The 26,675-nt window shown below is 37.6% G+C and overlaps 1 protein-coding gene across 3 annotated transcripts in view; it reads right to left on the bottom strand.

Moving 5' to 3' along the window:
- LOC133641869 (nuclear pore complex protein Nup93) overlaps positions 1–26,675 on the bottom strand; it is a 59,859-nt gene that overhangs the window by 8,826 nt on the left and 24,358 nt on the right. For all 3 annotated transcript variants that reach the window (XM_062035958.1, XM_062035957.1, XM_062035959.1), the window contains 12 exons: positions 17,912–17,974; positions 14,559–14,687; positions 12,263–12,337; positions 10,746–10,838; positions 10,526–10,665; positions 10,289–10,421; positions 7,687–7,844; positions 7,427–7,592; positions 6,533–6,626; positions 659–850; positions 457–583; positions 310–382 (listed from right to left, as the gene is read on the bottom strand). In XM_062035958.1, coding sequence (XP_061891942.1) covers positions 310–382; positions 457–583; positions 659–850; positions 6,533–6,626; positions 7,427–7,592; positions 7,687–7,844; positions 10,289–10,421; positions 10,526–10,665; positions 10,746–10,838; positions 12,263–12,337; positions 14,559–14,687; positions 17,912–17,974 — 1,443 coding nt within the window. The remainder of the gene's footprint in view (positions 1–309; positions 383–456; positions 584–658; positions 851–6,532; positions 6,627–7,426; positions 7,593–7,686; positions 7,845–10,288; positions 10,422–10,525; positions 10,666–10,745; positions 10,839–12,262; positions 12,338–14,558; positions 14,688–17,911; positions 17,975–26,675) is intronic.

Raw genomic sequence — 26,675 nt, 5'->3', positions numbered from 1 at the left:
GAATTCCTTTCCGTGATTGGTCATTTCTATGGACACAGAAATGACGTCACCTAAAATTCCGTTTACGGCACATAGTAATGTCGTAATTCAGCTCTGAGTGTGACACTTAAGATTCAGTCCTACACTTCGCTGAAAGTGTGAGTAAGACGCTTGATAACTAACTTTTAAGTGCAGCTTTCAGCGAATAATTTATTTACTCTTAAGTCAACTCTTAGCAGACTTCTTAGGAGTAATTCTAAGAAGCTTGATAAGTACGGCCCCAGATCTTCACTGGTCATCTTTCTACTATACAGAAAATAGGTGACCCACCTCTCGACTTTCAATCACAAGTTCACTGACGCATCGCATAAACATGTTCTCTCCCTGGCTGTCTTTCTCATTGCTGCAGATACACATTGAAAGCATTAGAAAGCATTGTGGACAAACCATAGCATACAGTACGTCTTGTGAAATTACCGTAAGAAGTAAAAGTACTGCAGGGCTTCCCGTGGATCCGTGGACTCAAACTTGCGAGTATAAAGCATGAGCAGGCGGATAAAGTTGAGGCGTCGTACAGTGGGAAGGTCACCAGGTTCTTGACTCACTGGACAGAGACAATGATTTAAAATCTAAATAGTCTCTTTTTCATACTGCCCTGCCTCTGTGTTCTTTCACTCACATAGCTGAGCGCTTTGCCCAGAAGACTTGAGGAGCAGTCGCAGCTCGTACAAAACCAGCGCTACGTGTACGGCATGACTGCGTAGTCGCTCAACGCGGAACAAGAAAGCCACAGCTGCCTCAAACTGAGCTGTGAGGAATAACACTTGGAAATACAGGAATGGCTGCTGGCTCGCAGAGAAATGGGATTCGCCTGTTGGATAAGAGCAAAGAAAAAAGCATCAACCTTTAAGCACTTTCTTCTTTTTGAGTATCCTTTTTTTACATAGTGGCAGGGGCATTTATTCGCTAAACTGCATGGGGATCAAGCTTCTTTTAGAGATGAGGTTATTTTGGGGGTAGGCCTTAATTTATTTATTTACAATATTACACAGTACATTGGAACCCATTTAATTTGGTCCCACTTATGTCGACAACTTGTGTTAACCAACTCATAGTCTTGGTCCAGTGTGTTTTTCTTATTGCAAAAAAGCAAGTCTTCGTTGTATGTCAGCCACTTTTGTCAATATAAAATTTGAGAGCCAAACTGGTAATTTCTATGACAAATGGCTCAGTTTATGGCGACATATCATAGTATTAGCTTCAACAATAGCAACGTAACTGTAATAGTCACAAAGCATTAAAATGTGCATACAGTGATTTCCTGTTCAGTGCAAAGTGAACTTCAAAAATAAAAGCATGTCCGTGTTAACCTGGATTCTACCACGGTAACTATTAAAATGCGCCCATTCCTTCTTACTTTTTCTATTTGTTAGGCACCGGAAGAAAGCTTTATGCATGTATGAAAGCCTTATTGTCATTGTAGTCAAGATTGGCGGTATAGCTTGGTTGGTAGAGCTGCCGTGCCAGCAACTTGAGGGCTCCAGGTTCGATCCCCGCTTCCGCCATCCTAGTCACTGCTGTTGTGTCCTTGGGCAAGATACTTTATCCACATGCTCCCAGTGCCACCCACACTGGTTTAAATGTAATTTAGATATTGGGTTTCACTATGTAAAGCGCTTTGAGTCACTAGAGAAAAGCGCTATATAAATATAATTGACCAAAAAAAAGATTTACAACAAAATGACCACAGCAGTTTTGTTAGATCAAAGTAAAAATATAAGAACTGAAATCAAATTAGGCGTGGCTCTGGCCAAAATCACAAGTACGGTAAATATGTACTATTACTAATAATATACTACTATACTCTCGCTGAATTAGAATATTTTTGAAAGCTAATTATTTTCAGTAGTTCAATTTAAAAAGTGCAACTCTTACATTCTAAAGATTCACTACAGACAATTACACTACTGTTCAAAAGTTTGGGGTCACCCAAACAATTTTGTGGAATAGCCTTCATTTCTAAGAACAAGAATAGACTGTCGAGTTTCAGATGAAAGTTCTCTTTTTCTGGCCATTTTGAGCGTTTAATTGACCCCACAAATGTGATGCTCCAGAAACTCAATCTGCTCAAAGGAAGGTCAGTTTTGTAGCTTCTGTAACAAGCTAAACTGTTTTCAGATGTGTGAACATGATTGCACAAGGGTTTTGTAATCATCAATTAGCCTTCTGAGCCAATGAGCAAACACATTGTACCATTAGAACACTGGAGTGATAGTTGCTGGAAATGGGCCTCTATACAGCTATGTAGATATTGCACCAAAAACCAGACATTTGCAGCTAGAATAGTCATTTACCACATTAGCAATGTATAGAGTGTATTTCTTTAAAGTTAACACTAGTTTAAAGTTATCTTCATTGAAAAGTACAGTGCTTTTTCCTTCAAAAATAAGGACATTTCAATGTGACCCCAAACTTTTGAACGGTAGTGTATGTATTTCTTAATACTTTTGTTGGTTATAGTGTATAGCAGGGGTGTCTAAAGTGCGGCCCGTGGGCCATTTTCGGCCCACAGTTAACTTTTTTGTTGACCCCTGTCATGTTCTGAAAATTAAATATTTATTCATTATTAATGATACTCAACTATTTGCTTTGTCACCTACAGCACAAAGGCTAAGATAACAATGTTTCTTTTTTCACAAATCTTAATGTATAAAATGCATGAGTGTACCACCTGCATTCTTTATTTTTTTTTTTACTATGCAGCCCTCTGTGGAAAAAGTTTAGACGGATTCAGTATTTCGTAAAATGTGAAAAGTTGTGAAAAGGTTCAATATTGTAAACTACTGGTTTTTATTATCGATTTTTTAAAATTATGACTCGAATTAGAATCAGAAATTATACAAGTTAAGTTTCGGATTGCAATACAATTTTTTTAGCACCCCTAGCACTTGTACATTTTAAGTAAAATTAAAGTTTAAAAACAGTAAAAGTAGAGCTGTCAAAATTAATGAGTTAACTCATGTGATTATTCACAAAAAATTATTGCAATGATCATGTACACACTTTGATTAATCCTGCAATTTATTTTGATCGTTTAAGTTATTTTACCGTAACCGCTATAGGGTCAGTGCTCAGATCAATGCATACACCAGTACAAAAATGAACAAGGAGACTTCAACTTGTGTACTCGCAGGCAAATTTCACTCCGAAATACAGCTTGAAAGAACTTTAGATAAAACTGTTACCAAGTTATGTGCAAATAAATGACATACCTCCAAATAAAACGTTTAAAAACCTTCCTGCATGACATTCTGACAATAGAATTGTATTTGTGTAGAAATAGTGGAGTGTTTACTTAAGCTAATTTCAATTATGCAAGCGAATCATGATAATCATGATTAATTTAAATTCCAAAATGTGATTAATCGGATTTAATTTAAAAATAATAATAATTTGACAGCCCTAAGAAGAAAACTAGAGAAATTGCACTGTGCAGAACTTATCCAAATGCACATAGCTACTTGGAACCATAAAATGGAGCCGCACACAACACTGTACATCACAGATGCTACAACATCTCTACTCTGAGGGGGAAGAAAATATTTATTCACATCCATAGGTGCTGCGGTTTTTGTTAACAACGGCACAGGAACTGAACTGCTAGGTTTAGCAATTACGTCTTTAATGTCTAGCAGCTAAAAACTGATGCATTCAGAACTACCACCTGGTATGAATTATTAGAGGAGAGGCTCTTAGCAAATACCATTTAACAGAAATGTGTGCTTAGTGCAGGCTTCAAGTTTGCATGCATCACAGTAAAGTGAGTGCAGGTTCCACATTAGTGAGCACAGCGAGAACAGCAGAGAAAAAACCCCAGCCAGTTTACAACAAAATGTGTATGTGCACAAAAATACAATTACATTTATCCAAACAGTGACTTGCCTAATCCCTTGCCACTAAATAGCATGAGCCGCACAATTTGCCATCTGACAGTTTCACCATGGCAACTAACATGTAAGTTGACGACTTTTGAAAACATGCACAGGTACTTAGTCATCAAGTTTACTTTTTAATTATAATGCTTAATCCTCTTGCTGCCTTCAACTTTGCGGAGTAGAACAGGGTGGACTATGTCAGCCATTTTATAGCCTTATCTCAGACTGGCAGCGCTTTAGTTCAAAAAGCACTGAGCATACGAGAAAAGAGAGAGGGAGCAAGCGAGAACGAGGAGAAAAGGGATGAGGGAGAAGAGATAAAGAGGGTGGATGTTGGAGAAAGAGCAAATGTACAAGTGAGGGGTGAAAAAAAAAAAAGAAAGAATATCAGTGGGAGGGAGGATGGTGCAAAAACAACAGAACGAGAGAGAAGAATGACAGAAAAGAAGGCATAACAGATAGAAGCGAACAAACGTCAGGGACAGAGGCCATGCGAGGCGGGCAAGTGCTGGCAGAAACCAAGAGAAGGCTTTGGGCTTCATGTCATGCTGTGAAGCAAGATGGAGGACAACAGGAAACGTGGTGCCAGGCAACGCAGGGTGCCGTGGCACAGAGGGAAAACAGAATGAGGCTTGAGGCTGCGGTTCCCGCTGGGCAGAGGGGGTGAAAACTATTGAGTGCAACCAACAGTCTTATCAGAATTCAGCAGGGTCATTTTGTGAGGACAGCCAGGGAAAGAAACTACAGTATGGGGATTATGTGTGTGTTGTGGGTATGTGCTAATTTTTTTTTTTTTAAACTTCTTGAGCTTGCTAGAAAAAGTATTCACCTTTATCTTTTTATTGCTTATTTGGCTTTTTTTCTTTTTACAAGAGTTCACATACTGTATTGTATCGTGACTCGTATCGTATTGTGAAGTTCTTGCTAATACACCAACCCAGATCCGGACACTGCACATTTTCCCCATTCCGCGTTACAAAACAGCTCAAACTCTGTCAGGTTGCTTGGGGTCGGGGTCGTGAACAGCTCTTTTTAAGTCCAGTCACCAATTCTCAATTGGATTGAGATCTGGGCTTTCACTTGGCCACTCTAGAACATTGTGCTTGTTGTCTTTGAACCAACTCTGTGTAGCTTTTGCTGTGTGATTGTGGTTGTTGTTTTGCTGGAAAATAATTAAATTCTTAATTTTTCCAGCATAAACTAATTCATATGCTGGAAAATAATGTTTCTGAATTCATGTTCCCCTCTACCTTTACAAGCCTTCCAATGCCTGTTGTTGAGAAGTAACCCCACAATGGTGTGTTTGTGGTGATGTGCACCAACTGTCATTTTAAGTTAATCTTTTTTTGGACTTTGTAATAACAATGAATTTTACAGAGTCTAGTCATGTTTCTGGCTATGCTCAATTGAGAGTGCCTGTGGGGGGAACACCCGTCGCTGTCAAAGTGTACCAACTTGTCGGAATACCTACTCAGACGTCTCATGTCCAGGTGAGATGCATGATTATGATCTAGAATAAACTTACAGCGAGCAAGGAAGCGAGGGAGCAGCAGACCACTCGATAATGTAAACATAGACACACGGAAGTGATCCCGGCGCCGCTATAAATTGTTTGTCTGCGTTAGCGGTTATAAAAACAATCACTAATGCTTGGTTAATATTCAAATCACGAAATGTAAATGGAGTATTGTTGGCCATTTTTGTACGGTTTTATGGGCAAAATAGAGGAGCTCCCATTGGCTTCATTGTAAGTGGACTTGTATTTACAAGTTAGAATGCATAAAAAAAATGTCCAACCATCGTCCTGTCTTTCGTAATGATTGTGAACGTTAGACAAAATTCCAAAAAGAAAGTGCAGTTCCCTTTTAGAGGAACTGCACTTTACTGTGTTTGTACTTTTATTTGTACAAACATTTATTTTACATTTTACATTTTAAAATTAATACACACCAGTGAAAAATCTGTTTTTACTTTGACATGAAATTTGCTTTTTGTTTCTAATTCTGGTATAAAAAAAAAGCCAAGTTAAATTGACCATAATTTCATTTATTTCATTATACGAGCAATAAAAGGCTGAAAGGCTGAAGGCCGTGTTCCTCCACTTGCTACTTTAAATGTTCATCAGAGTATGATCCAGATTTGCATGAACTAATTAACAATTTTTCCTGCTTAAAATAAGAAAGTAGTATGCATTTGCTTTGGCTTTTCAGTCACATGTTGTGGCTTCTTGCTCAACTAAATTAGTTAAATTATTATTCAACTAAAAGACATATTTAAATTTAAAAAAGTAATTGTTCAACGTTAATTATTTTATGTTTTTTACTTAATCTAGTTGATTCAAACAATTATGTGTTGTAAAATGCAGTTTCTACAACTAATACATGTTTAATTTTCCAGTTATGTGGTTTTGGAATATTATTGTATTTTTGACTAGACACTCACTTTCTATCTAATCCTTAAATTTTACATTTACAAACTATAAAGCTAACACAGATTCCTCTGCCGTTTCCACCACAGCAATACAATTCTAGTACACTGATGGAAAACGCGACAAAAAGATTCAAGAAAATATAACTTAAGTGTGACCTGTATGTGTGTAACAGACCGTTACTACATACCGTAGTCCTCCAGCAGTTGTTTTTGGAGCTGTGGCAAGGTCAGTCTGTCCTGAGGGGAGCTGCTGCCATCATCATCGAAACACACCTGACTCAGCTGTAAAGAGCAAGCAATGTGTAATCATATATAACCAATATGTAACCACAATCCAAATGAAAGTAAATAGAAACTAAACAAAAAGCTGATAAATACTACAGTGGAACCCGTTTATGTCTTGATGCACCAGACTGCTGTCGACATTAGCGGTTTTTAACATAAAAGAAATCCAAACTAAAATTGAATATAGCTGGACTGTTCGGTTTGTCTTAGATAATGTTTCGTCTCTCATCCAATTAAGCTTCATCAGTTAGACATTGCTTGCATATTGCGACTTTGCTCAGAGACAGTTTTGGCATGGTTTTCCTCTAAATGATACTTTATATTCTTATCTAACAGAGGTGCTGTGGTACTTTAATTTCATATCTTGATTACAATGACAAGACTTTTTAATGGGTATATTCTGCCATGCTTTTATTGTGAAGGTTACTCTTCACTGAACAGGAAGTCACCCTTTGGGTGTTTTAACTGTGTCCAACTAGACAGTAGTTATGGTTCTGTTTCACACTGCTTAGTGATAATTATGACATTCTACAACACATGTTGACATAAATACACCCATTCTTCATAGAAATGAACAATCTTAGGTCCTCAAATTTTATGCCGGCCATGAACACTTTACATTGAAGTTGACTTAAGCAGGCACTTAAGTAATAATAAGTACACAGTTGACCAGGACTTGAAAAATGAGTGGACATAGACATGTCAACGACTTCAATGGGTTCTTAGATCCTTGAACCGGTATTAAGCAATTGTGCAGGACTCTACCAGATAGTACTATCAACAGATATACACGTTACCTTAAGCCAAAGATAGTCTTCAGTCTTGTCTGCCACTTCTCCATGGTTATCGCTAATGTCACATTTGCCGATGAGACAGTAGACAGCTCTCTTGTAAGGGTCTGCGCTGTTCCTCAGCACTCTGCGGTAGTGTAGACGAAGCTTGTTCTCTGAAGTTGGGGAAAGACTTAAAAAAACCAAACAGATGTAATACTTAGAGGGGCATTCTATTACAGTCTACACTTGAGTGAAATCTCAACAAGCTGCTGCACATTTCTCACCGTCTGTCAGGGCTGTTTGCGTACTCTTGAAACCAGGTCTTGAACTCGCCAAGCTGGTGCTGCACTCGGTTGATTACGTGCATCGCTGCCGTTAGGTCTCCGCAACGCAGACAATAGTAGATCACAGCCCAAACTGGGTGGCCCTCGATTTCACCATCCTGGATAAGCAGACATTAAACAATTAAGATTAGAAGGAAAATAACCCTCATTTTGCGACAACATATTCAAAGATTTTATCTTAACGGCCCGATGTACGGACCCCTCATTGTACAAACTTTTCGATTTCCGAACCACGGACAGACTACAAATATGCTTTGTAGAACTAACCTTGTCTCAGTGTATGAACGTTTCATCCACCCATTTACCTGCAGAGCAGCCATTTTGTGCACGGCTACGCAGCCATTGTGGATGAGCTCATTGATCTCTGATGATCATTCAGTCTGCAGAGTACTGCTACTGTGCCACTTTGTGTGCTTTTGTGTGTTTCTAGCCTTTTTTTTTTTTAAATATTTGTTTCCAGTTTTGTTAGATCAATATAAGTGAGAGACATTTATGATCAAGAATAAACTTTCTTGAGCTCCGAAGCGACAAAGCAGCTCACCAGCTCATGACGTCAATATAGCATCAACAAGCTAGTTAGCGCTCTGTGACAATGCGCCACTAAAATAGTTTGTATGGGTTTGCGCTTATGATAAAAATATCACTAATACTTGGTTAATATTCAAGTCACAAAATGTAAATTGAATATTGTTGGCAGTTTTTGGATGGCTATTTAGAGGGCCTCCCATCAACTCCATTATAAACTGACTTATTTACAAGTTAGAATGCATTAAAAAAAATACATCCGTCTTTTTGTCTATCATAATGATTGTGAACGATTCCCAAGAAAAGTGCAGTTCCCCTTAAAGCTTTATAAGCAGAGGATACTTTCTTGTGTCTGATGCAGTTGTTGCAGACTTATAATATACATTATTGAAGTAAAAGCAATTCTATGAATCAGGGATGTGATTGGGGAAATACTAAAAAAGAAATAAATATTTGGAATAGTGGATCTGGAAAGCCCTACATTTATCTGAGGTTATTTACACAAACTCTTTCTATTTTCACATTATAAATTATATTTTACATTTCTAAATAAATATACATTTAAAACATGAACAAACTGAAATCAAATAGCATAACTACTTTACTTTAGTACACGATGAATGCTAATGTTAAGACAGGTTACCTGCAAGCAAAGATGCTTCATCTGCAAATAAGTCAATAAATGTGGCTAACATCTTATTGGGGTTGATAGGCTTTATATTTTCTACATGGCTGAAATTCCATTTTGACAGTATAGTTTAAGCACATTTGCCAAGTATTAGTCCAGTCTTACTTCAATTTGCCTGGCTTCTGTGAAAAAAAGCACAGTAGATATACTGATGTCATGATTAATTGTATGTACATACGTAACACTCTCCAAATTTTGCCTAGCATAGACTCTAATTAGCTATGATTAGCATATCAATTAACGGTAATTGAGTTTCTATGACAAAAGACAGTTGGCATGATCATCTCAAAAGTGCTCAGACGAAACATGTAGTTAACAGGTTTTACAAGTGCAACTGAACTCAAGTCCACAATCGACATAAGAGATTACTTTACCACAGGGGAGCCCAATACGTTGATCGCGAGCTACCGGTTGATTGCGGAGGGTGTGTCAGTCGACAGCCAGCCAGGCATTAAAAAAAATAGACCTAAAAATGAGTCACTTCAATCAAGTCTCTTTCGTCACTTGATCGACATTCACGGCACCCGAGGGTCTTGTGAGATGACGCTGGCTGCTGCAAGCTCATTATTAAGAAAAAATGACAGACAGGAAGGCGAGAAACACTTTTTATTGCAACAGACTCTCTCGCCGTACCTGCCGTCAAAACTCTATAGACCGACTGCACAGTTCCTGTCTTCACAATAAAAGCGCTGCTTCATCCTGCCTGCACTAACAAAATAAGAGTCTCAGAAAGCTGGCGTGCACAAGCTAGCAAGCTATGGAGTTTGCTGCCAATGTATTTCTTGAAAAGTGTATAAAAATAAGATGCCAAAAACTAACCACTTTCATGTGGTATTGGACAGAAAGGAGGACTTGTTTTCTCCTCCATTTGAAAATGGGGACATTATCATCACTACTGTCTGATTCCAATCAATGCAAGTCATCAGAATCAGGTAATACACCAACTTATATTCTTGTCTTCATGAAAGAAAGGAATCTATATGTGTTAAACATGCTTGTATTATCATTAAACACCTTTAACTCGTTAACAAAAATGTCTCTTTCATCAATAAATACATATAAATTATATATGTGAATGAGGTAGATCCCCTCCACTTGGTCAATTGGAAAGTAGCTCGCTTGCAGACAAAGTGTGGGCACCCCTGCTATACCAGCATGAAAATATTCGTTCTCACCTGACTGTGGCACCATATCAGAGAAAATTTGACGCAAAGTTTAGACAAATTAACACACTGAAGAGTTGATTGATTGAATACTTAACTAAATTACGAGGCTGACATGGTCACCACATGTGTGTATAAAGCAGCCCCTGGTGAATGAAGGAGTTACCTGCATGCCGGGAACGGGGCCTGGTAGTTTAATGTTAAGGAAGCTGCGGACAAGTTGGTACGTTCCCGGCACCCCTCCCAGTTGTGCCTGATGAAGGTTCCCAAACACCGTCACCATGGTGTAATTTTTATAACTGGGAGAGAGGAGACACAAACACATTCAGGTGAGATTTGAGCTGCTATACTTTCACAACCCTTTCAAACCCTTAAAGAGGATGACTAGCCTCTAGAAGTTTACCTGTTCTCAAGGCAGCTAAGCGCCTGCCGCACAAAGGCCATTTGCATCTCCACTGAAGTGCGACTCTTCAGGGTATCTTTGGATGGAACTAGCAAAACATCGGTCATCTGTTTCACCATCAGCCACATGTCTGACACATTCTAGACAAAAGATGGAGGACAATGAGAAACGCTTGCATCCAGGAAAGCAGAGAGAACAATACATTTCTTTTTGCCGTTACCTTATCGTCCAAATTTTCTGCTACGGACGCACATAAATCTCCCAGATTGGGCTGAATGTGACCATTTACAATCTTCTCGTTGAAAATGTAGATCTAAAGGAGGAAGTTAACACAAAGCAAAACAGATAACACTGAGTAGACAGAAAAATATTCAGTCATAATATTTCATAGCCACATTAGAATTCACGCAATAAACACAAAAAGCCTACCACTACATCTTCAAAAGCAAAAAAAATTACGACCATCGAGTAAAATGGTTCACGACGAGAAACAACAAAAACAGAATGACGACATTGAGGAGGTCGTCGAAAAAAAAGACAAAAACAAGACAAATGATGCTGCATGCGATGTGTCGACACATAGTGATGAAACAAACACACAGAGGGGAAGGTCAGAGTAGACGAAGGGGGAGAGACTCATTTTACCCATAATCCTCTTCTACCGGCCTGTCAATCAATATGTTTGATCGGCACTCCTTTGACCTCGTTCCAATGTAATGTTTAATGCATTGCTGCATTTGAGTTGAGATTGTATTACAGCACATGTAAATTCTGGTTTTAAGTATATCAGAATATTTTGTACACTATGATATGGACACTCCATTTGTTTCCGGATATTATCAGCATAGTTTGAGTAGCATAATATTTTCCTTTATAAAGCAAAAAACACTTTGTCAACGTGTTTACAAGAAGTGACTGATTACAAAAAGTAAGTTAAAACTACATAGCAGACAAAAATAGTGTAAAGATTCTAAAAATCTAATGCAGACTTGTTAGTCTCGGTTAGGGGAATTCAAAATTAGGTTTGCAGCGGATTTTTCTATTGGCTAGTAAAAACGTTTTTATGTTTAGATACCTTAATATACAGTACATTCTTTTTTTTTTTCTTTCATCAAATTAAAAAATTTATTACAAAAGCAGTTAATGAGATAGTGAGGAACAGATGTGTGTGTTTGGTTCTCAAAATTTGTGGTGTTGTTTTTAAACTTAAATTATCTTCATTTGGCAATATTTTCCACATATCTGATTATTCAATGCTATCCATCCATCCATCCATTTTCTACCGCTCATCCCTTTTGGGGTCGCTGGAGCCTATTTTAGCTGCATTCGGGCGGAAGGCGGGGTACACCCCGGACAAGTCGCCACCTCATCGCAGGGCCAACACAGATAGACAGACAACATTATAACAAGTTTAATAAATTGTAACAATATTTTATGGAAAACAGGTATTTTGACCTACACTGGACTGGCGTTCACCACAACTTTAATAAAAAGGTATTGAAGTGTCCCCTCAACGTCCTTTTTTTTTTCTGTGTGTGGCGAGGGGTGTCCAACAACTACATTTTCAATAATTAAGGTTTTGACTTCATGAATTCATTATTATACATTAGTATAAAAACATATGTTATTCTAATATTAATTTGTAATTTTCAAACAGGTTTCAAGTGTTAATTTCTGACTTTGACATTGTCAAGTTTAGGGTGCATGAAACCGCTTTAAAGGTTTACAACTGCTCACCTGACGTCCATACGCCACCTCCACGCTGTCCAAGGCACTCCTTCCCGGTGCTGTTATTTCACTCACAAAGCTGGGCTACAACAAAAACAACGTTCTAAATAAGAGTTCAGACATCGAGCCAATAACTAATAAGGTGTTCTTCCCTTAAAGGGGAATTGCCCTTTTTTTGGAATGTTGCCTATCCCACAATCATTGTTAGAGACAAGCAGACAAAAGGTTTTTTTTCTTTCCGCATTCTAATTTGTAAAAATCGGCTCGTTCTAGGTGGCTAGCAATGCAGCTAATGGGAGTGATCAATTCTACTTCTAAATCAATTTATAAGGGCATTCAAAACTGTCAACAATACTTTATTTACGTTCCATAACCTGTATACCTGACATTGTTATTGTAAGAGCAAACACTGAGGAATTATTTTTCTATCGTACCAACACATCGCCATGCTATGATATTAGCCGAGATGAGCGAGCTTCTACGTCAGCATGAAACGCGTTTGAGTTTGTAATGCACAACACTGTAATACGACACCGATTTGTACTGACTGAAAAACATGAAGAATCATATTAAAGTATCTGTAAAGTATTAGCCTACATTTCATGTTTTGTTTGTACACATCTAACCAGACATATGTACTGTAGTTGTACTAAAATGCATTACTTGCTGCGTGTATTATGGTCGATGATAAAGTGACTCACTCGATGGACAGTTGTTCGTCTGGTCCAGCTGGCCGGGGACATTTCCTGTTGATTTTGGGTAAGCAATCCATTTATGACAAAATAGCTTGTCTCCAAGTTCCATATCTATAGCGTCAAAATCGCTTTCACCTCACTCTCCCGGCTTCCATCTGCTCCAACGTCTCACTCTTCCTTCGTGCTGGCTTCTATAAGCAGCAGTATATTTAGCTTCAAAACCATAAGGTTGTAAATCCTCATTTGTCCAAAAATAGTCGTCTTTGTTGTCTGTTACCAAGTCTGCCATGATTAAAAAAACACAATTGTGTTTGATTCCGGAAGTAGGAACAAACCTTTGTTGCCAGAAGTCAGAGGTGCGCTACTATGGAAAAATAACTCATTGAGCAGAAGAAACCAGTCCCGGAAATGATTAAATTATCAAAATACGGTGTAGTAGAATTTCTGACCTTTGAACTATATTTCATGTCTGTCAAGAATGTACGCTCATTTCATTTCTCTTCTATTCTGTGCCATTGAATGGACCGGGTGTGGGACAAAGTTGAATATGAAGTCGTGCCAACCTGTCTACAAAATGTTTTGATTGTCTAAGTATGATTAAGGGATTCAAGGATGTTGCAAAACATGTCGAAAACCACAAAACCGTGACGCACGAGGAAAACAGACTGACGCACGAAGAAACAGATAAAACTGGCCAGGAGACCAGGACTCTAGAGAGATTTTTGTTGTTGTGTGTCCTCCGGAGGACGTCTGTTTGTTTGCAGGGACAAAACAATCCAACTTATGCACTTTTGACTATGAGTAAATAAACTTATTGTACTAAATTCACTTTTGTTGCTGTTTAAGCTTTGGACAATCCACTACAACGGTAAATATTGAACATATTACATATTGTTATGAACGTGTCTGTTACTACGTTATATATAGACTTGCACTGGGTATATAATCGTTGCTGGAGAGTTTTTAAGTCGTTTTAGAGGGCTTTGAAGGCTACAACAGTGACTCCCATTAGTCGCATCTTTCAAGCGTTTTTTTTTCATCTGTAAAATCGTAAAAAAAAAAAAAAGAAGGCGTGTGTTCTTTTCTCACAATGATTGTGAACTATAGGCAAAATTCTGAAAAAAGTGATGTTCCACTTTAAACTTACAAGGATAGTTGTAAAATAATGTAGTAGTTCTGTGTGTGCAACTCTAAGCTCAGTTGACACTATCTCACAAGTGATTCAACAAGCATTTTTATCAGTGTGTCTTATCATATCAGACACTGCAGTCCTATTTGGGTTTCAATCTTTTGTGCAAGTAAAAATACACAACTAGAGTGTGTGCTCACAGATGTGACATATTTAGAGCAAAAACTGAGGTTCTTTAATTCAATGCCAAATTAATGTTCAAAAGTATATTCACACCAAAAATAGATGTTTCGCTTTTTGTCTCCTTAGTGAAAAGCAGAGGGGAATGTGTCATTCTATTTTGGGAATCATCTTCATGTTTGATTATAAAAGTCATCTCAAAGTAACCGCTTTACAGAGGCAATAGAAAATGATGTGAGCAACATTATCTATTTTTTCTTCAACACTTCAAGGTGGAGGTTTTATGGTGCCAGTCGTGTACCTCCACATCTTGACTAAAGTCGAGGGCGTCCTCTCCTGCACCAAGGAGCGTGTGCAACACTCTCTGCTTCACCTGCTCCCACTGGACCAGCATGGACTCACGATGGTACTCTTCAGCCAACATGAACGTCTGAAACAGGAAAAACCATAGCCCACATTCTATCTTTTAATAATTTGCAGGTACATCATGTATTCTTTATTCTACATGGCCCAGTCTTGCAAATGTAAATCACTTCTGTGATAAGACTTGTTTAAAGTAATCATATGTTTGGTAATAATCCAATGGTAGAAGAACTCAATTCAACAAACGCACATGCAGTACATGATATAAGCAGTGGTGTTTGGGGGCCATTTTATTTCATCGGCAGTTTGCCGTATTTCAAAAATAAAATTAATGTATTATTACTGAGATATAATTTTATATTTTACACAAATTTGTTTCGAAATAGCTGAGAGAGTTTAGCATTTATAAGACCTGCCAACCTTGAAAACTTTTTTCAGCTGCGAGCCAATTTGATATAAAATGTTTTTAATTGTGTAAAAAGGCTGGAAAAAAAAACTTTCTATATATTTAACAAAAAAGCTCTGTGTTATTAGTTACAGTACCTACATGTACTTTTATTTAAAATTGTTACATTATTTATTTTTCTCTATCAATCAATCAATCAATGTTTATTTATATAGCCCTAAATCACAAGTGTCTCAAAGGGCTGTACAAGCCACAACGACATCCTCGGTACAGAGCCCACATACGGGCAAGGAAAACTCACCCCAGTGGGACGTCAATGTGAATGACTATGAGAAACCTTGGAGAGGACCGCATATGTGGGTAACCCCCCCTCTATTGTTCCTATTTTTTGTTCTCTTTAGTTTAACTTTATTTCTACTATTTGCGGCAAACCAATAAAAAATGTGCTCCTGTGACACACTTCAGACACCGCTGCCTTAATTACTCTTTGTCAGGATTGAGTTCTGAAAGGGGAACTGCACTTTTTTGGGGAACTTTGCCTATCACAAAGACATGACGACAGATGTGTTTTTTGTATAATGCATTTTAACTCATAAATAAAAGTCCGCTCACAGCGAAGACTATGGGAGGTCCTCTATTTCCAATAAATAACCATCCAAAAACCGCCAACAATACTCCATTTACTTTTTGGGACTTGCATATAAAATAGGTATTAGTGATATTGTTATTATAAGCGCTAACACAGACAAACTATTTAAAGTAGTGACGTGATCACTTCCGTTTGTGTCCATGTTTACATCATCAAGTGGTCAGCTGCTTTCTCGTTTCCTTGCTCGTTAAATGTATTCTAGATCATAAACCATGCATCTCACCTGAAAAGTAGAAACAAGTTGGTACACTTTGACAGCCAATTTAGACCCGGAAATGGCAAAAACGATACGAAAAGACGCTTGGTTCCACCCCCATTTCTTTGTGAGGACTATGAGCCATTCTTCATCTAAATTCGGAATATATGAACATCCTAGCAGTCGGTATCCTATTGACAGCACACATTGCACATTAAAAAAAAATTATAATGTTTTTTTGGCTCTCAAGATGTCTGCAGTGCTTAGTAATCAGTAATGTTAAAATAAAAATGTCACAACGCGTATGCTTAAAATGAGCAAAATACATACATATTAAATTTAAATGTGCCCGTTGCTAATTTACATATATACTTACATCATGTATATAAAAGCTTAATGGAGGTGTTTAGAGGTTTTTTAAGGGCTTTATAAGCAGAATAGTGCGGCTACCATAGGCTCCATTGTAAGCAGACTTCTGATCCCATTCATTTAATATTTAGAATGCATAAAAAAAATGCATCCGTCTTCATGTCTTTCATAATGATTTGTGAACAATAGGCAAAGTTCCCAAAAAAGTGCAGTTCCCTTTAAAGAGAGAAGTGCTATTGCAGATGGAACCAATTGATGCGTTGCAACAGTCATTTTTATTGCAAATGTTCAGTCGCAATCAGAAGTGGCGTTTATATGACACCCCTAATGTAAGGCAGGTAAAGAGCCAGATAAACACTATGGATTCACAAAAAAATCGATTCACATCCGAATTGCAGGTCTTATTCATCCTGATTCTAAGTAGATTTATAATTTTCAAATATATACTGTATATATATATATTTTTTATTTTTTTTAAATACATTTTTTAAAAGCCATTTTTAAGCCATCTCGATGCAACCACAATGAGCGTTTCTAACCTGTAACCTGTTTTGAAAAAGTTTCATTATAATTATACCAAATAATAAATTGCCAGAATTGGTTTGAATCGAGAACCGTGTTGAATCGAGAATTGATTCTGAACCGAATCGTCACGGAATCGGATGGAATCGTAAGGTGTCCAAAGATTCACACCCCCCATAAACGCACACATTTGAATTTAAGTGGAGCTTGTAAACCCCATCAGGACCTGTCTATTTTAACCCTCCACTGAGACTCCACATGAGATAATGGGAACATTCAATAATTGAATCCTTCCCATCTGCAGCCCAGGGAGATACCAATCTGGACTGGAGCCCCCATTTACAGAGTTAAATTGGTTATTGCCGGGATCTCTAAGCTCCCACTTTACGCATTTTAGAGCTTTGCTGCTGTAATATGACAACGCAAAACATGAAATTTGACATCGTTTAGTGCGAGTGTCTGCAGCACTAATTTTGCTCCTTATTATATTATGCTAATACTTGTATAAAATTATTGGATCAAGGGAACTTCATAAAACATTTTTTAATGTTGAGTATTGGCTGCTTTTAAATATCACATGGAGCTTTCTAGTAAATACTAATAGTCCATTCTACATTTTGAGATACATTAAAAGGCACGTTTCCCTTAAAGTACAGAATGTCTACATGTAGGGACATGTACAGCGAGCTTTTGTTTCAGTCTTTTTTCTGTTCCAACCCTTCACATATGTCTTTCCTCCTCTCACAGGGAGCAAAGTAATAATGGGAACAGCAACTAATTAAAGGCAGGGCCTATTAGATCTGCTCAGCAGGGAAGCCATTTCAGAACCATTCCCTGATGATTCGCACCACGAGGACATTTAGATCATAGCCAACAGACGTTAGGAACAAGGTGTGTGGGTTATTAAGTGCTACTTAGGTCAGAACTGAGCAATTAAAAAGTTATGTCCATTCAAACAAGACAGGACCAAAATGACGCTTAAAACATGTTAAATGACACCTTTTGTAATGCTTTAGCTTTTTAGTCACAATAAAAGTGATCATCCGGCCTTACGACTGCCTGACTTTCTTTAACTGGATTACCGCTGTGGTTTGTAAGCCGTCAAAAGCTCCAAGTTGCAATCAGAGACACTTGAGGGCAGGCACTGACCCTGCGGCGAGATTCCTCGATGGCGGACAGCAGGGCGTTGTCCCTCTCGTTCTTCAAGAAGCCCTATGCAGAGACAGGAAGTCAGCAAAAGAGAGAAATGCAGAGAGAGGACAACAGGGAGAATGACACCTTAGCTCGGCTGGACAAAATATATCGGAAAAAAATGTTTAGGCTTGTACAGGGACACATTCACCAGACATCATTTGCTCTACAGGAGAGCAGGTGTTGCTTATGAGGATTGTTGGGATTAGTGAAATGTACGGTTTCCATCAGAAAAGCATTTGCCCTTTAAGCTATACTAATTCTTCCTACGTCATTTTGCAATGAGACAGCAGCCAGCCTCCATTTTGACATCTCCGCAAAATGGCCTCCGCAGCAAAACCCCCCAGGCCCCCTCCTCTGGTTCCCTCCATGAAAATGGTAGTCGTTCATATCCGACACTATGGGTGCTTTAAAGGCAAACTTAGCAATCAGAGGAGGGTAAGTGGCACTTATGTAACGCATGCAGTATGCAGATGAGTACGAGGCGGCACACAGAAAGCTGTCAAGAAAAGTCAGCAAACGCGGAGGATCATATGGAGCGGCCATCTTGAGAACTTTGAGAGTCATCAAAATGGCAGGCAGCGAGGCCTCATATGCTTTCCGCTTAAAGTAGACGCAGACGTGACACGCATTACAAAAACATGCAGAAAAAACAAACACCATACTATTAATAAGAGCAGTGTGTCCCATTCGGTCATTTACTCACAAATATATTGATCAATTAATGCACTCATCTATTCTAAAAGCTGCTGCATCTTTAAAAAAACGACAAAAAGAAGCCACAGGAGAAAGTTCATTTTTAGTTCTAAACATATTTTCTTTTCTTCTTCTTTTCTCACTTTTTACAAATATGTCATAGCCAATTATGCAAATTAAATTACACCACCTCCATTCGACAACACACCGCTGCCACAAATTAACCTTAATTGAGCTTTTAATCTCCAATATTTCATTACTAAATAAACAACATAGTTCGTAAACATTGCTCTACAATCTGGTGTCGATTTCCGCTGCGTCAAATTGAGGAGACAGAAACCGACATGTTGGTGTCTAAAATTACAAATAGTCCCGTGGAAAACAATGGATAGTCATTCTAATCGATAAAAGAATTGTTTAAAATGATGTCTGTAATGTGGAATTCTTAAGTATAGAAGCAATTGAGGCAAAATGGAGTGCAGTACTTGGCTGTAACCAGCAGAGCCACATTTAATAGGACATCAGCAATGTAAGTAGTGGGAATCAGTGTTTTGCTCAGTACAACACGGTCATTCCAAAAGTGATTGTACCATCTCATTAAAAATAATATACAAAAATTGACAATCAATGCTTATTATGCCACAAACAAGGCAATGGAGTCAATTACTTATTCTATCACCCAATCAGTCACAAAATGACTCCATCAGGCTGAGGACTCCTTTGAAAGTGATTGTATGTGTTACTGATCACCATTTACTGGCATTATAAGGGATGATTCATATCTCGATCAACAGACAGCTATAAATAATGCCATTTGAAGAAGTCGCCTCTTGGAAGGCACAAATGACTCAATTTGCTTTAAACATGACATAAAGGACGCAGGCTCACCATGATTAGAAGTATTGCAATTCATCATTCAGATCTCATCTTTTTTATAAAGGTCAAACTTAATTGAGCTTTTAATATCCAATATGTCATTACTAAAAAAACAATGTAGTTTGTAAACATTGGTCTATAATCTTTTGTTGATTTCCGCTGAGTCAAATCTTCGTTGACCTCCGACATGTTGGTGTCTAGAAGGCGTTTGCATGGATTAGCCTTTATTTGTTTAGCTTTGCCACCATTGAGATCAATACATCTGCAGCAAGTTGGTCCTTATCCTCAAATGCCCTGAGGAAGGTGGTATTTTTCTGAGGTCTTGTACTGTAACCGAAAGCCTCCGTAGTGGAGGAGACCATTGTCTTGTTTCTGTCAGATTATAGCATATTCATTTAATAATTGTGACATTTTTGGTGCCAATTGCTCCTCTGTCTGGTGCAAACAGGATTGTCTTAGTTGCAAATAAGAATATAGAAGCTATTCTTGAAGCCAGCAAGCGATGATGCTCGCTTACAGGGAAAATGAGTGCTCTGGATTCCCTATTTCCTTCCTCATCACCTCTCTTGTGTCGCATATAAAAAGCCACCTGCTGGCTGATTTTTCTTACACGAGTCCCATTTTTTATTTATCACCAATCGTTGCGTTCATCTTTTCCATGCCCTTTATTCCTGCACAACCCTTAAAGATGAAACTACACTGGAGGAATTAAACGGATGATGAAAAGGTGACTGAATGAACCTTAAATAGGGGCTGACTAAATGATGATGCATGCTGCGTCATCACTAAAACTGGAAAAGACATTACGAATTGAGAGTTGTAGGAAAATAAGAGCTTTAATTTGCACTTGCATAAATAAATAGGGTCTTAAATTGCCTGAAATAAAGACATTCTTATGGTACAATTCATTTGAATTGAATTTAAACTGTTTTGCAATAAGCATCACCCGGTGGTGTCTTGATGTCATGCTGCACATTGGATTCATATCTGTGAGGTTTTTCAGAATCATTTATTTTCAAAAGAAATTGTACAAACATACAAATCGTTTTAGGAGAAATAAAAACAAAGGAAAGCTATCTTGTGACTACAGTTTTTACAATTTGTATTTGCAAATCACAGTGGAAGGCTGAATGCTGATTCACTCCAAATGTGTGCAGGGTGATAGTTTAGCATTTTCAAAATAACAAAATTGTGTGCGTGCACGTATGTTATATTAGACTCATATTTTACTAGTTTGAACCTGTGAATACAAAATCAGTGGCCTAGTGGTTAGAGTGTCCGCCCTGAGATCGGTAGGTCGTGAGTTCAAACCCCGGCCGAGTCATACCAAAGACTATAAAAATGGGACCCATTACCTCCCTGCATGGCACTCAGCATCAAGGGTTGGAATTGGGGGTTAAATCACCAAAAAATGATTCCCGGGCGCGGCACCGCTGCTGCCCACTGCTCCCCTCACCTCCCAGGGGGTGAACAAGGGGATGGGTCAAATGCAGAGGACAAATTTCACCACACCTAGTGTGTGTGTGACAATTATTGGTACTTTAACTTTAACTTTAAAATGTGATTAGGTCCTGGGAACTTGTTCCCGTGAGAACAACACCTCTCTCTTCTTTAGCTTATGAAAATGGGTAAGTCAGGGTTTTTTTATACATTCATTTTTTTGTGGCGGGTCATCATATTGCTAGCGGTCCATAGAACTCTGGACTACCACAAATAGAATGGGCGCTACCTGTTTCCTTTGCTCATTAACACACAACCCACCTGGTCTGCCAGAGAATAAGATGACAGAGCATGAGGGATCAGTGTTGTCAATTTAGCGACTGTTTTAATATACTTAGTAAGTAAACAGACACCCCTAGATACTCTTTATTTTTTTTAAACCAACTTTAGTGGAATCTTTTCCAAACTTTGAAATGAAAGAAAGTATTATTGTTCCCAACAAACAGTGAGTCCTGCTGTGGGCCCTTCCTTAAGGCACTCGTGATCGGTTTAGTTTTGTTTGTTACATTTAAAAAACGTTTAAAAAAAAGGGACAGAAGAAATTGTTTTGTTTTGAATTTTAGTTTTCATTTGTAGTATTAAACATATTTAATCTGCTTTTCCTCACTTTTTGCAAATGTGTGATGCCCAATTATGCAAATTAGATTTTTTTGAATTTTTTTGTCATTATGACTTCTCTAGCAACTAGGGATGTAACAATTATGGGTATTATTATTTATAAAAAAAAGGGGTAAAACTGTCAGTGGTTAGTATTATCATTTCAAATTAAAATTATCGTTACACCGCAATTCGAAAAACTGAGACCAGTGATACTGCTCGTTTCCTGGAGAAACATGCAAGTGCACTAATCGCTAGCCAGCGTCCTATTCGCTCGTCAGATTACATGCCAACTTGAATACAAGACACAAACGGCATAACCAAATCTAAACTTGTATGAAAGCACCTAAACTATTCAGGTGTGCACATTGAACCTACATTCTGTGCTGAACTCTGTTTTAGGACAGAGAGGTCCAGAGAGACCGTCCGTGTATGAATCTTCACATGGGGCAAATTAACTGTTAGGAAAACACAAGCAATAGCCTGGGGTGCCGAAATTATCTAAGAACCCCCCCAAACAGCTTGTAAAAAAAGTGTAATAAAGTTTTATTTGATTTCAAATAATAGTTTTTTTCTGAATTTGTGCACAGGAAATGTTAATGTTTCTTCTGAAAAAGGAAAACACAGGTGAAACTAAAACGATCTGAATATTGTGCAAAGGTTCGTTTATTCCAGCAATTAGATTTACAAGGTGAAACTAATACATGACATAGGTTCATAACGTGCAACTCAAGATATTTCAAGCCTACTTTTGATACAATTTGATGGTTATGGCTTACAGTTTATTAAAACCTCAAATTAAAAATGTCAGATTATTATTATTTTTAAACTGTAAGCCAAAATCATCAAAATTATTACAAAAAAGGCTTGAAATATCTCACTTTGTACACTACCGTTCAAAAGTTTGGGGTCACATTGAAATGTCCTTATTTTTGAAGGAAAAGCACTGTACTTTTCAATGAAGATAACTTTAAACTAGTCTTAACTTTAAAGAAATACACTCTATACATTGCTAATGTGGTAAATGACTATTCTAGCTGCAAATGTCTGGTTTTTGGTGCAATATCTACATAGGTGTATAGAGGCCCATTTCCAGCAACTATCACTCCACTGTTCTAATGGTACAATGTGTTTGCTCATTGGCTCGGAAGGCTAATTGATGATTAGAAAACCCTTGTGCAATCATGTTCACACATCTGAAAACAGTTTAGCTCGTTACAGAAGCTACAAAACTGACCTTCCTTTGAACAGATTGAGTTTCTGGAGCATCACATTTGTGGGGTCAATTAAACGCTCAAAATGGCCAGAAAAAGAGAACTTTCATCTGAAACTTGACAGTCTATTCTTGTTCTTAGAAATGAAGGCTATTCCACAAAATTGTTTGGGTGACCCCAAACTTTTGAACGGTAGTGTATGTAATGAGTTTATATCACATATTTCACATTTGAAGTTGAATTGCTGACATAAATCAACCTTTGCAAAGTACTTACATTTTTCAGTTTGTGTATAAGTGCTTATTGAGCATATTCAATAACATGGTGACAATAATGATAACCATGATCATTTTGAAATGTTCATATCATTGCATTCCTACTTATAAATCACCACCACCACAAATAAAGATTGTAGCCCTGCACTACCATGAGCTAATGCAACAAAATTTCGTTCTTATCTGTACTGTAAAGTTCAAATTTGAATGACAATAAAAAGGAAGTCTAAGTCTAGTCTAAGTCTGTTGGAAACACTCTTAGTGTATAATTATTAAGGCTGTCAAAAAAACGGGTAAACTCATGTGATTAATCACAAAAAATATTGCATTCATCATGTATGGTTGCCGATTAATCACACAGTTTATTTAGATTTTCTTGCAATTACTTTTCACATTAATTTATTTTGAGCTCCTTTACTTTAACTGCGAACGGTTACATGAAAGGTGGCGCGGGTTCAGTAATCAGGTCAGTGCATAAGCATACTCAATTTTGATTTAAAATAAACCCTGACAGGACTTTAAATAATACTTTCACCAGATTTTGAGCAAATAAAGTATGTACATTCAATTCAAGTACAGGCATGTCAGCACCCTTAGCGAAAAAAAGAGAAAAACTGACGGAAAAAAAGGAAAATTTCTACCCCAAGAGCAAATATTTAAAATCAAGACTACATTTCCTGCTATAAGGTGCATTTCTACACTATATTTTACCTTTAGATTTATTCTCATCTACTAACCTCATTTGGCTGTCTTTTTTAAACTACATGTCTTATGTAATGTACCACAGAATTGTTAGTTTTTTTAGTAAACAATTTACTAACAATATTATCATTGAAAATGTAATGTAAAATTTTTATAACGTGCATGCAAAGAACTCAAAAAAACGATTCCCATTTGGAAACTCTATCCTATAGCCACGCCCCTTTGGGTAATATACTTCCTTTGTTGTGACCTCTGTTTACATCCGTCACATCAAAAATATACCATTTTGCTGGCTACTAATAAATGCTTTAGAACTACAACTGGTTCGTAACTAATTGTAATCTTCCAAATAAGATTAACAGCAATGTAGAAAGTCGTCGACAATGTGGCTCTGAGAGCGAACGCAGACGACAACAAATAAGTTAGCTAGATGATGCTAACTGTGCTAACTAGGAGACAGCGTGGCACGGTTGGGAGAGTGGCCGTGCCAGCAACCTGAGGGTTCCTGGTTCAATCCCCATCTTCTACCAACCTCGTCATGTCCGTTGTGTCCTTGAGCATGCCACTTCACCCTTGCTCCTGATGGGTCGTGGTTAGGGCCTTGCATGGCAGCTCCCGCCATCAGTGTGTGAATGGGTGAATGTGGAAATAGTGTCAAAGCGCTTTGAGTATCTTGAAGGTAGAAAAGCGCTAAACAAGTATAACCCATTTACCATTCAGTGCGGCTGAGGCAAGCGTTCAACAAATTTTGTTTGGAACCTATTTATTTGATATTATTGTGGGTTTACATAATTCACCCACGAAACAATTGTTATTACTGGAGTGTTCAGGTCGGACGGGTATCCACGGGACACATTTCCGGTGTTAAGTGTTGTTCCGCTGAGAAGCCACGGATGTATAGATACTGCTCGATTGCTGATAAGAAAACAAAGTCTGAATGTCATTAGAACAATTAGCTACATTTTTGGACACTCCTCCTTCAACTCCCGTCCTTACATGCTACAATATTTCAATAAAAAACGCTGAAGTGATATTTACATGCAAAAATGAATGTTTAAAAATGCGTATTTCCGTGTTTTTTGCAGACATTTCAGATGTCTGCAAGTAAAACATTTTTTAAAATGTTTGTGTAGGAAATTTTGATGATAAATTTGCATTTCTGTCATATAATTTGCCTCTTTTTTTTTTAGGTTACTTAAAATTTTGTAAACAAGTTATTTACTATGATTAATCACAATTAATCCAAAGTCAAAAGTAAGATTAATCTATTTTGCAAATTAATCATTTAACTGCATTAATAATTTTCTTTGTCTTGATCAACCATTGTTAATGGTAATCATTGAAGGGAAAAATACATCCCTTGGAAAAACTGGCTGTGTGGATAAGGCCGTGACATTGCATTTTTGCTCCAAATGAAATACAATAGGGAGCAACGATTTTTCAGTGCAGTTGTTTTGTTGCCAGCTCAGTTTGCGCTGCCAAAGACTCTGCCGTGACTACATTTTTGTGTGCCAAATGTACATTGACCATACTATGTAGCCTTTAGTGGTGGCCAAAAAAAGCACCATTGGTTTCGATATACAAATCCTATTCGCTCAGAAAAATAAAGTCTTCTTTTGCCTCCATTACTTGGCAAGCATACACTGGAAATGCCGTTGTATGACAAGTTAAACAAATAATTAAATTTCAGTTAAAAAAAAAATACTTTGATACATAATCATTGTCTATCAAGGGGTCTGTATGATGTGTGGTAAGCCGAGAAGATGTTTTAGAACATATTAAGGAACAATGACAAGGCAGATTTTTTAATAAAATTATATTAATTACTTAAACACAAAATAACATTTTAAATGTGGTAACTGTGTTTTTCTACAACTCTGCTGATGCCTCAATTCCTCCTCGTGTTCAGACCAAACTGCAAAATACAGCCAGTGTGAGTTCGAAAACGGAACACAGGGAAAAAATGAAAACCATTAGATATAATATGGAATAGTAATTATCAAATAATCAAGACAATATAAGTGTACCTAAAGACGTAGTTTTTCTGGATGCCCCACCCTTACATTGTGCAACCACAGATCTGCTAACCACAGTTATACACTTGCTGCCGCCTGACCATAAGAAGCTTCTAAAAGAACAGGAAGACAACCACAGCGAACGCGTTAAAAGCTGGACAAGGATGTAACGTGGGTCAAACAGAGAGTTAACCAGGTTTAAGTCATCAATTAAAAATATATAGCTGAAGGAACTTCTGTCATTGTATTAATTTTTTGCAAAGATATAAGAATTGTGAATATTTGATGTTTCAACAATTTATATGTAACAATGGAAGCTCGTCTGAGGACGACAGAGAGAAAAGCCATGATTTGTGTTAACTGTTTCTCCTCACATGTATGTTAACATGCACACCTTGACACTGCATCGGCACATGCGGGCCCTCTTTTCTAGATAAGGTGGTCCGCACCTGAATGTGGCCTATCTATATTTTTCCCTTTTAGATCATGCCACATGATTAGCACTTAAGAAATGTCTTGAAGGGATATCCGCATATATGTGCACAGCGTGAATGAAGGGAGGGCCTCTTTATATATAGTATGTGCGTGGCATCATGACAGTGGGTGCATGAGGTTTTTTGTCCTCAATTGCCATGACACAAAGAGCTGACCAGTGCACTCAAAAGAAAACCCCGAACCCGACACTTTTTATGTTGCAATTTATACACTTAAGCCTACACATGCACTCACATATATGTTAAATTTTCTGCCATTTAAAATAATCAATAAATGTCAGAGAGACATTGAACATTATTCTTCATATACCAATGAACAAACAATATAGTATGGGCAAAGAGGAAAGAAGATA

This window comes from Entelurus aequoreus, linkage group LG24, assembly GCF_033978785.1.
Source record: "Entelurus aequoreus isolate RoL-2023_Sb linkage group LG24, RoL_Eaeq_v1.1, whole genome shotgun sequence".
Classification (NCBI taxonomy): Eukaryota; Metazoa; Chordata; class Actinopteri; order Syngnathiformes; family Syngnathidae; genus Entelurus; species Entelurus aequoreus.
Note: the sequence above shows the minus strand (reverse complement) of the source record. Positions and strands in the feature narration are given on the sequence as shown.